General features: G+C 42.8%; 1 protein-coding gene across 7 annotated transcripts in view; it reads right to left on the bottom strand.

The window, feature by feature from the left end:
* The window catches only part of NCAM1 (neural cell adhesion molecule 1), a 766043-nt gene that overhangs the window by 279302 nt on the left and 474347 nt on the right, over positions 1–12394 (bottom strand). For all 7 annotated transcript variants that reach the window (XM_086957372.1, XM_086957366.1, XM_086957369.1 and 4 more), the window contains exons 2-3: positions 8749–8823; positions 2342–2557 (exon numbers count right to left, since the gene is read on the bottom strand). In XM_086957372.1, the coding sequence (XP_086813498.1) occupies positions 2342–2557; positions 8749–8823 (291 nt within the window). The remainder of the gene's footprint in view (positions 1–2341; positions 2558–8748; positions 8824–12394) is intronic.

The raw sequence follows: 12394 nt of genomic DNA, 5'->3' as shown, positions 1-12394 counted from the left end.
TACAAATCCGAAGGGAAAGTATACTTGTAATGGGGAGGAGGAAATTAGTGAAAACCCTCAGAACCCATATAAGGTGCATTGTGAGCTTGCGTTATAATGAACCCTTCTGGTCTTGGAGTAAACGCACACAATGAAAAATTCCACCAAATCAACCTGCAACCCTCCGAGCACAATACTAGATGGTGAGATTATGCACAGCATGTGAATCTGTTAACGCTGAAGCGTGGCTAGGCCTCACGGGCACATAAGACCAAAAACAACGCAGACATGCAGGAACAGCAGGTGCACCCGCTTCCCTTATATCGACCGCGTCACATTACCTGTGAAAGGGGTAGAGAGGCCAGTGCTATACCTCTAGAAAGGGAGCTATCTACCAGATGTGTCCTCATGGACACATCAAAAACACAAATTGTGCATTAAAGAATTTGGGGGCGCAGCTGCTGGCAAAACATTATAGATCAGACTATGTCTGCAGTACTGAAATCAATGCATTGGTTCCAAGTAGGCAATTTTGCAGAGAAACGTTCATCACTCACCCTTCAAGTTACAGAAGACATTTTTGCTTTCATAAAACAATACTTGGCTATTTCCTCAACAATGCCCTTTTATCTCCTGATTCTTTTGACATCACCAGGAAGCCATTTCACAGGAAATGCTGGACTTTAGAAATAAATACAACACAATGATAGACTTCACCAACAAACAAAAGGAACCTACAATTGCTGAACCACCTGGAGATATAAAATAATTTTATGAAGATTGAGAGGCAATGCCTTCCGTTTGTGTCTATGTCGGTAAAGAAGTGACAATCCAGTTTGTCTTTACAGCTGAGAATGTCTGCCAGGGTGCTTGAATAAAGGGAAACCCGGGGTCTGACTGAGGTATTTTAATCTTTAACCCCCCTGTCTTTATCTATCGAAAGAGCTTCCAACACTGTGGTCGAGCGCCCTCCGACTTGTAGGGGTCGGGGTAACCCAATGATGACGCATGACACCATTAGGGTGTGTGAGGGTAATTTAAACAAAAAGTGCTATTTCCCAGGCACAGGATTGTGATTAGCACAGCCTCCCACTAGAGAAACCCCCCTCATCCTGCCAAACATAGCATAACCAAACCAAAAGCGAGGTTGATGAACGTTCTTACATAATGAACTTGAAGGTACAGTTAATATATGCTTATCTCATTCTAATAATGTCTTTATAAACTGATTGAGACAAGCAATCTTATGGGTTTTTGGGTCTACTATGCTGGCACTACCCTCCTTGAGGGCTTTGCAGGTAGCTTTTATTTCCTTGACTTTTAAAAACCCGTCCAATAGAGGAAGGGATATACATGCTTTGGTGTGGGTGACTGCCCGATGAATAGGGACCTCTGAAAAAGCGGTGGGAGTCGACAGACGATGGGATAAGAAAAAGAAAACAAATAAATAAAAGCACTTAACATGCGCTTGCCGCATCTCGAGCGCAAGGTAAGAGGTTTTGTTTATGTATTTCATTTTCCCTTTTCCATATGTCGTCCTTTGTCGACTGCACCCCGCCCCACCACTCTTACCTGTACTGGCCACGCCAGAAAAGGAGTGCACAATTTACAAGAGAAAGAACACCGTTTTAACAATGCTCCTTTTCATAAATAGTCCAGGTCAGGCTATGTAGTCATTCCTTCAGTAGTAAACAGCTGGCACTGCCCAATAGGGAGATAGATGTCCCCAACATAGACAGGTTCTCCTCTTAGCCAAGGACAATATCTGTGCCATGATCACACTTTGACACTGAATTAGTGACCTAAAGGAGGCCAATTCACAGCTTGCTTCTCCTCTCTCTTTCTCTAGTTTTTCCTCACTCTTTCTAAAGGAAGATATTCTAACCAAAAACAAAAGTTGAGAAGTTTAACCCCTTAAGTGCTGCGTCGGGGCGTTGGCCGACAGCAGCACTACCTCCCCAGTGCTGCGCACGACCATTGGACGTCCATTCAGCACTAGTTCCAATGGACAGCGCAGCACTGGGGAGGGATGTTTACGAGCATCTATGAGGTTAACATCCAAATGTGCGCAAGGAAATCAAACTAGAATAACGATGGGAATGAGAATGTAGCGGCAAAAAGAAGGAGACAGAAAAGGAAAGCAGGGAGTGTTTTAGGGAGAGAGAGAGAGCCCAACAAAAAGAGATAAGCAAATGTGAGAAAGTGAGAATGAGAAACAGAAAAGAAGAGAATGCAAAGAAGACTAAACAAAACCAAAACAAATGTATCCCCTCTTTAAACCAATTCCTCTTATATACCTCCATTCAGTACAATAAAATCACAGAAAATAAGAAAACAAGCACAAAAAATAATAACTCCTTACGGTAAATTTGAACGTTGACAGTGGCCTCCACTTCTCCTTCCCCTTCTGTCGTGGCAACACATTTGTAGATTCCAGCGTCATCGATGTCCACATTATAGATGGAGAGAGTTGACGAGACTTCATCATTCCGCACAATGGAGATCTCTTGCTGGTTTGCTGAAATCTTTTCTCCACTTGGAGAAAACCAGAAAATGTCCTTGGCTTCCCCGCCAGTCACTGGAAACCATCACAAAGAAATTGTGTCAAAAATAAGACACAGAAGGTAACTACAAAACTATGCAAACATTGGCAAATCCAAAAGGTCTGGGTTGAATTTGTAGCATAGACTCAAACATTTAAAAATAACTGCTGCTACTGAAAACAAATCAAATCAAACGTATCTATGTGATGAAGAATTTAATGTGTAACAATTCAGTGTATTTATAAGATTTAAAATAGTCCCTCGTTCATTGGCTTCCAAGCCTGCTAACGGAGATGGAATTGTACACCAACCACCCAACACCATGAAGTGAAAGAACATTAGTCTCCAGGGACGAGCTGTAGTCCACTCTGTGTATATGTTACAGACTTGGTAACATTAAACCTTGCATAGGCCTGCACTGTCAAGTCAGACCTAACAAGAGTCGGAGAAGTAGCCAAGGGCAGTTCTACGAGCAACAGAAGCATGCAGGGGTATGTGGTAATGAAACATGTTAGTCATTATCACACGCATCATCAAGGCATTGCTTAAAAGGCAATCTATGGGGCAACGGTACACTTATGCAGCTGTAGGTTGCGTTAGTGACCGAACACTGCCGGAAGAACAGTGGGATTGAAACTTCCCCTTTTAGAAAAGGCTATTCGGCACTCCATATAGGAACAAGGTGGGTGGATAATGCAGAAAAAGAAAAAAGGTATATAGTGCAGGGTCAAGGAAAAACAAGCAAGAACTGAAAGTGAATCAGGTTCTACAGTGACTGATATTTAGATTTAAGGCAAAATTACTGTGTTATAGCAGAATGGCAGTGTTCCTCACATGAATAATGTGAATATTGCATCATTTCATACTGAGGAAGGGATTCTTGGAAGCGACTTGTACAGTCTGTTGGCCAAATGAAGGCATCAACTCACAGATGCTAACATATGACACATGTACACAGCTCACATCAGGACGAAGTCCAAATCACATGCATAATAAGTCATTGATCCTCGATAATGCTTGTTTCTGGTGGAAACTGTACATAACTGCAGATTCCCCCTCTTGTGAATTCCTCAGATTCCAGACTGGCTCTGGGAACTCTTGCAATAAGGTCTCTGCACAACTGGTGACACCTTCGATCTCTGGCATGGCTTTGTCCCTCCCCTGGACATAATGACAAGTAGCTGCAGAAATTGCCAACCCTGCATGTTGACAGAATGTATCTTTAACCGTCAGTGTGTTAAAGGTAAGTTTAGAACTCATTAAATACCCGTAGGTCAAATCCAAAAAACGGGGAGGTGGGCAGGCTGGTAAGAATCAGCGGATAAATAGAGTATTCACCAGAAAGCACATTACAAAAGGTAAGTGACGTATTCTTCTGATAGATTCGTTTGATCACAGTTTCCTCACTTTGTGAATCGATATCAAAGCAATGCCCACACAGGGAAGTGGGTCTGGACTTTTAATTAGGTAGTCCTGCAACACTAAGTGCGAAAATTGGCCTCTCTGAGGACTTGCAAACTCATGCGGGTGGGCCTGGTGAAAGCATGGGCAGATGGCCTATCTGGGTGTGTAGCAGAAGTTCATAACTGGAACACCCTGAGCTAAAGCATTAGCTGCTGCCTTTGTACAAAGGCCGTCTAGAGAACTACCCTCAAAACAAGTTAGTCAGAAAAAAGGGTTGTATGCGGAGGCGCAACTGTCAAGGCTTACAACCCACCGAAGAAGCATGTAGAAGTGATGACAATGACAAACACGGTCTGCAGTTAAGAGTCCCAGAGTACAACTGTGAGGAGGCTCATAAGGAGCAGATATCACAAGTGTTATAACAAAACTGAGGTCGCACAGTTGCACTGCGAAGGAACACTAAGAAACATAAGTGAAAACCCTTTTAAACACATATTACAACAGGTGATTTGAATAATGGGGACTGATCATAAAAATTAAGGCAGGACGAAAGGGCCAATATGTAGCCCTTAACATAGTTTACAGCAAAGCCTTGGTTGGCCAAAAATAACATGAATACACGTAGAATCACACAATCTCCACCGCAGAGCATCAACCTGCTTCCTTCTGAATCTGGTCACAAACTTGGACAAGCAGCGTTAATAAACTGATTTGGTGTAAGGACAATAAGCAGTCATAATTATACCAACCACCTCAGATAATAGGAAGATCAGTGCCCCTCAAATAGCTCTGCTCAATCTCCACGCTTGAGGTTCAGGAGCAGCATCTGCCTTGCTGCTGGAGCAGCAGGCCTTCCTGAAGAGGAAGCCAAAGAGGAGGGCAGATGATCAGTCAGCTGTTGGGAGTACCAGACCATCGCTGCTCGGTCCCACCTGACTTTTTTCAGGATCTACAGAATCAGCAACAGGGGCATACATGGGTGTAGGAGGCCGAAGTTCCACAAATGAGATCATGCCTCCTAGAATCACTTGAGGAGGAAAATCCAGAGTGCAAAAGGATGGACGATGAGTAATTTCAATTGCTGCAAATAGGTCTACAAAAATAGGCCCCACATGAGGAAGATATCTTGTGTCAAATCTGGATGCAGACGTCATTCATGACAGGCAAGGGATGTCACTAGGTAATTTTTGGAGGGACATACTGTGATGTACCAACCACCACCAAAGTCTCACAGCTCCAGACAGAGGGCACAAGACCCAACTCAACCCTGCTTGTTGCAGTGCCACATGGTGGTAGTGTTGTTGATCAGCCCATGGATCAACCTGCCCTTTATGGGAGGCTGAAGGGCCTTGTTGGTACACGGATTCCATGTGGCGCCTGCAAAATGTATGTGGTGGCGCTGCTCCATCTGATATCAGAGACCTCTGATCTCCAAATGTCTTCTCCAGGACAGAGGTGGCACATGTGTTACCACATGTAAGCTGTGGAGGAAGCAAGCAAAATACCTTGCCAAACCTCAAATTAGTATCCGCCATCCTCCACCAAACATCCTGACCAACCTCATCTGAGACGTGGATTTATCCATAACTGCAGCCACAGAATTCAAGAAAGGGCCCACATATGGCAACAGGTTTGAGGCATCAGTAGAATGTGCAATGCCAAGAGCCCAAACAGCCCCAGATCCATCATGGCCAGGACAGAATCTTTCGCCTGGTACATCGGGATCAGAGCCTGAATGTCCCTGGCTTATTGCAGGATGGGAAAGCCTTCAGGTCAACAGTGTTAAGAATGGCACAATATAAAGAATACACTGCACCAGGTGGCTATGGGATTTGGGATAATTGATGGAAAACTCCAGGATAGATAGTAATGACACCATCGTCTGCAGTTGGTCTAGTATTGCCTTCGGCAGTCAGTCATCGAGGAATGTGAACATGTGTATTCCCATCCTGCGAGGATGTGCTGAAGCACGAACAGGAAGCTCATATAAAGACCACACGGCTTGACATAAGGCAGAAGGGTAGTATGGTAAATTGGAAGTGGTCTGACTGCACTACAAAGTGGAGATAAATCCTGTGGTACTGCAGGACCAGCAGATGAAAATACACATTCTTCAGGTCCAGGGACACCAACCAGTCATTAGGATCCAAGTCATTAGGATCCAAGCCATCCAGAATCTGAGTATGTGTCATCAGTTTTAACTTCTACGCATTTGGAGGAATGAGTTCAAGAGTTTGAGGTCCAGAAATGGTCTTAGTACCCAGTACTTCTTTGGGACCAGAAATTACAGGGATTAACTTCACTCCTTTCTCTTCATCCGGTACGAGTTCACTTCTTGGCTAATTTATCGAATTTATAATCCACTTTCTAACATTTCTTTCATGTACAGCAAATTGAATTGACAAGCAGAGAAAAAAATCAACAGAGGGAGCTGGAGCATTAGTACATATACTTTCTTTAAGTCTACATTAGTCTTTTCAGAAAAGATCCTACATCCATCAAATGGCATGTCCATCAGGGAAGTCTGGATGTCCCCTGAGAATCTAGTGAAAACATCCAGCCATGTCATCTAATAATAACGCATAGCAAGGATGCAGTGCCCAGTCCAAAATGTAGCACAGTCTTTGTATCATACTTACCATTATGTCCTCTTTTAGTCAAAGTATTAAAAATACCTCACTGCCAGCAAAACCTTGTGTGCATCCAAAGGGCACGGCATTATGACATACGCTCCCGGAAACTGCATTCAGAGAGCGTACTGCCAAACTGGCAAAAAGAAAATACTTTTTTGCCCAAAGCGTTGATTTGCTTTGACTCTCTGTCACTTCAGATTTACCTTTCTTTTAGAAGTCCTGTACCAGGAGGCTTTTCGGGGTCAAAAATTTAGATCACCTGGCACAGGCCTGTGACATCTCACAATCGAGCGACTCAAAGACGGAGCTGACAGTGGTTTTGAGTGAGGCCTCAGTTGAAAGCAACACAGACCGAGGTCTAGATTGGAAACGTTCTGTGAGGTTTGCCTTAGCATCTTCTCTGGGAGCAATAATTCTAGGACTTCCACAGACCTGTGAACCACCTCTGTAAAAGAGGCACTTTTCAACATAGGAGGCCTTAAAGATGAAAGCAGGACAGTCAGCAGAGAGATATCTAAGCCACTGGCATTTAGCAAATCGAGATTGAGACCAAAAATCAGTACAATGAGGTAGCAGAATGCTATCTGCTTCCTCATCATCATAGTCAACGTGTGGGACACGTGGGAGGCCCTGAAAGCTGTCCGAATCTGATCCAAATTGTATTGTACTGCGGCCTAGACAGAAGGACTGGAGGAGAGTCCTCTTCATCAGCACAAGCATGTGTTTTAGTAATCATGTAACTCGACATTTGGGGAGCTGGAGCTGATTGTTATGGATCCAGGGCCTAGGCCGCTGGTGAATTCAGAGCCTGCATCTCCGGAACCATACCCAGAATCGATGGAGGAACAGGAGGTGGGGCCTGCAGTGTTGCACAACTTGGAGTCATGCTTGGTCCTGAGGAACCATAACAGACATCATGTGGGTCTGCTACCAACATGAGTGGCACCAATTAAAAGCTGTCATCTTCGGGGGCAACATCCTTGAACGTTGCCAAAGACAAGAATTGATTAATTCAGTGAAAAACCAATGTCATAAGAGGGGAGCTCTGAACCTGCATCTACAGTCACAACAAAAAAAATAAAGAAGCATCATTAAAGAGCGGTGGTGACATTTATGTGTTTCAGTGTCGCCTGTTGTTGTATCTGGAGGTGGGGCGGAGTCGCCTTGGAGTTCATGCCACCTGGAAGCATATTTACAACAAGGGGTGGTGAGGGACAGAGTCTCTGAATTAAGCAGAAAGCTCTCAACCTGGAAGCAAGCAGCAGATTTTGCATAGCTTACCAGATCCAGTGTTGAGCCTGCGAAGAGTCACAGGGAGAGGAATCTGCAGTTGGATAGAGCTATCAGAAAATGAGACCAGACCCTGCAGCTGGTACTACAATCCATATTGCTCATTATAGTTTTTAATGTGATAAGGAACAGAAAAGTAGGTATCTTCTTAAATGATAGGTATAATTCCAGGAAGTTATGGGAATTAATCCACGGAAATCGCATTATTCTTTTGACTAACAAGGTTTGATTCAATTGGTAGTTGTGCGATAACTGAGTGTGAAATACACTAAATACACATCTTAAGACACACACGCATTTATGTAAAAACACAAAAAATGTATTTAATAACAAATTTCATATGGAAGATTAATGCTGTGGTTTAACATAATATGGATAATGAGCATGAAATTAGAAATTACACCAAAAACGAGGAGTAGATGTGCTAAATTCATCACGTACTATGAATATACACTTCAGTACATACCACATGCAAAAGAGCCGTCTTGTGGGTACGTCACTGTACACCTCCATAAGAATGTGAATGTGTGCCCGAGTGTGTTTGTTTTGAGCGAGGGCTATCATGAACGTAGGGGCATGGGAGAGAATAAAAGGAGGATCAAGTACTCATGCGAATCTGACACTTTTCAGATAAGCCTCACACTAGCCTGGTAAGTGAATTCTCTGAAGGGTGGACATGAGGAGAGAGTGTGAGTCTAACTCTGGCGCTAAAGGGGAGGGTTGATTTCTGAGAATTGAGACACAGTGCATTGACAGGAGGCATATCTCTGAGGGCAGGTTAAGGTTACATTTGTGTAGAGCCAGCGGTCATGAGTGGCTTGAAAAGGGGCTGGATTTCAAAAGGCATTACTGTTCCCTACACCGGACATCAACTTTCCTTAGACTTGCATAGTTCTTACCTTGACATGAGAAGAATTTGGACTCTCCCACATCGACGTCTACCTGGCTTGGGACGACGGTTACCTGAATACACACTGAAAGAAAAGAAAACATGCATTAATGGGTAGTGTCATTTGCTGAAGTAAGACATTGAGAATTGACAATTTTCTGATTAGGCCATTGGGAAGGGGTGCATAATTAGTATCCCTTTTATGTAGGTCGCAAAGGAGATTCAGAACCCAATCCGTCATTGCTTAGACCCTAGGCGAAACATGAAGGAGGAAACAATGCTGGCAAGTGGCAGGCGGCTCAGGCCCAAACTGCAGTGAACTATTCGTACCTACAGTGCACTAAACACAATCCCACCGCCAAAGCTATTACCAGAAACGGCCTCAAAAGGCAAATAATAATACATCTGACGACAGCCCTAGAGTGAGATGCAACACAGTCTTTTTTGGCCTCCTATCAAGTTTTTTTAATTGGAGCTCATAACAGTGAGACTTGAGCTGAGGTTTCCAGCACCACCTTTGAATTCGATTCTCATGATGATATTCAAGAGGGTAAAACCGCCAGCTTCGAGCTGACTTCAATAACAGAAAATGAACTGACAATCTTCATATGCGGTACAAAAGGGGGTGGTGATAGACGGAGCATCTGAATCAATCAAACACTCACACCCAGTCAAAAGATCTGGGTTTAATCCATCACCGTTCTTTAGCCCACTCTGCCACCCCAGTTCAGACATGGCTATATGCAAATCAGTCTGACCCTGTGCCTCATGAGAACAGTCCAGCCCGAACTGCCAAGCCATGTCTTCCCTGGACTGGAAACAAGCTTCCGAGGACCGGTTTCTGGCATTCCAGCCATCTGCAGCCCGGCTTGCTTGAATCCAGTGCTCCGTCCATCACCGCCCCCTTTTGTACCAATCTTCATATGCAGCCTTGCAAGTCCCCAGTTCCGTCTCCTACAACCCCCAAGTGCTGGAAATAGAAATATATGCCAACTGCCTTTTAGGCGACTTAAGATGATATCATTCTTCTTTTAACATTTACTAATCCTCTAACGTGAATTTGGGACTATTAAATAAAAAAAAGGGGAAAGAAAAATCCTAACAAATGCAAGATTACTAACATATCTTAAAGCTAAAACAAAATAAAAAATTTTCACATGAGAGTTAAAATGAAACATACATGTTTCATACAATTTAAAATATAGAGGTATGGAATTCAAAAGTGTTAGAGGTAAGAGTAAGAAAGACTCAGAGAATCAGAGGTGGTTTCCAAGGTGTATCCTGCAATAGACCCTGTGTTCTTCATTGGCACATACACCACCATAGTAAAGCCCATGCCAAGATCCTAAGAGTTATTTTTGCGGATTGCTTCCAGCACCTTGCACACAAGATGTGAATGATATTCCTTAATTCACCAAGAGTCACATGCCACTAGTACTTATTGTAACTGAAAAATTAGTGGAGCAAGAACCCAAAGACATCAGCAGACAAACCTACAGGAGTTGTATATGAAGTTAGACAGGTACTGGTAAACTGTATATGTGTGAAGTGGCAGTGAGAAGACATGAGTAAAAGGGCCTTCTTTAACTGTAGAAGTCAACAATAACAGCACCTTCATCCAGAAGTTCAGGTTCTAGCTACTACTAATTCCTTCTTTTCAAACCACAGTTCCATGCAGCCTTCCAACTTAATAAAGCGTAAGTGGTAGACACAGATATAACATGTAGAAAGGGAGATTTGTTTGAATAGGGTAAGTGCCTGACACTGGAACCAGAAAATCTTATATTCCTGGCAAACCAATATGCCACTGTTCATTTAGGTACCAAAAGTACTGGAACTTAGATTGGTACCAACAAAAGCATTAAGTAAGTGCAAATTAAAATAACAATGATGTTAAAGGACTTCAGGCCCTTCACCATTAAATAAAAATTGTAAAACGGAGAGCACAGCATATACATCAATTTGCCTTAATTTGCCCACCCTAGAGAAGCATGTTCTATTACGGAAAGCATCCAGAAGGTCCCACAATGCACCCAGAGGCTCCTAACAGGATGTTCCAGCTACATGGTTGTTGATGCCTTTACATTTTCCCTACCTCTCAATAGAAGGTATTCTATTGGACATTTGTCTTGCCCATAAATAGGCAATCATCCTACATCCCAAGGCATGAGCTGTCTTCTTCACAGAGGGTGTCCACCATTAGGTTTTCCTAGACCATCAGATGATATCATCTCAGAATCTGCTGCATGCTCTGTAAATTTTTTGTAACCGTCAAATGTAATCATTTCCAGTATCCACTGCATATTCAGTTAACAGTTTAAGAAGGTGCCAAATGTAGAGTGTCTGGTGCATAAACACGAGTATCATCCTACGACCAATCATGAGCTGCTGTCTTTGTGAATGGGCACTGTAGTGTCTTGTAAATAAAAAAAATGCCGGAACTCTATTGGTTCCCACTGCACGATGTAGGCAAGTGAAGTAAGCAATGGAGAGATGAGTTGAAGGTAGGCTTAGAATGTGGAGTACTGACTTACATGCAGCGGAATGAAGTCGTGTAAAATTACATGTGTGGTGTGGCATGGTTATTGAAGATTACCTAGGCTGGCAGGGCACTGCAGGCACCTTTGGGGTGTCCAGCTCCTTGAGCAGTGGTTCTTTCCTAGGACAGGGTTTCCCTTTTCTTAGGGATGCCACCTTTGGGTTTCCCTGCAAATTTAAAGGAGATCATAGCGGTTTCCACAGCATGCTTTCCTATCCACTTAAGGGAAACCAACTTAAGGTTATCACTGCCACAAGTATAAATAAACTTGAGGTCCACAGCATGCTGTGGTATCAACTTAAGGTTTGATACTTTTCAATATCACTTGTTTAGAGGTAGGGAGGATCAGAGCGTCTGCAGCACAATTTCTATTAAGGGTTGCAAAAATTGAATTTCTAGATAATCATTCATGTCTATTAGACACCAATGAGAAAAAATTTAATACGCATAATCAGGTAACATGTCTTGTTCCTCTCGAACTAGACCACAGTCATTATCACCACAGGGTTGTTGAAGAAAGCTTTTTGTGGTAACTTAGTTTCTATCTTCTATGTCTATTGTACATTAGATTAATACTATGTCATTGTCATTACTATGGAAACAGAATGCTGTGCTTTGAATACTGTTCCTAAACTCCAGGTTGGCAGTTTCCTGGGAGCTCTTGTGACTAATGGTCAATAAATGACAGCTGACCCATCATTTGTGGCTGTGTGGACTTACTTCACTTTTATGATATGAAGTTGGTTAACCTAGATTCCATTCCTCTAGGTGCCTATTTGGAAGACTCCGAACCATAACCATAAGGTGGTAGGATCTTAATTAAGCTGTGCCACAGAAGAAAGCTGTCCCTTATTAGCAATGGTTTGGGTTCTGCTGAAAACAAACTGTCACTAAAAATTGTTGCACATGCTCACAATATGTTGATTAGATGCTGGCCAAGTCAGAAATTGATACAGGTAAGTAGTCTATACAATACATATTGCTATTTTCGGTGTGCAAAACACATATTACCTATTACCTTGAACCTGTATATAGTTTAAATACTATGGTATAAGCATATGCTATTTGGTATTAATACCTTAATCAATCTCAATAGAAGCAATCGGTATCAGATGGT

This window comes from Lissotriton vulgaris, chromosome 2_1, assembly GCF_964263255.1.
Source record: "Lissotriton vulgaris chromosome 2_1, aLisVul1.2, whole genome shotgun sequence".
NCBI lineage: Eukaryota > Metazoa > Chordata > Amphibia > Caudata > Salamandridae > Lissotriton > Lissotriton vulgaris.
This window is presented reverse-complemented; position numbering and strand designations above follow the sequence as displayed.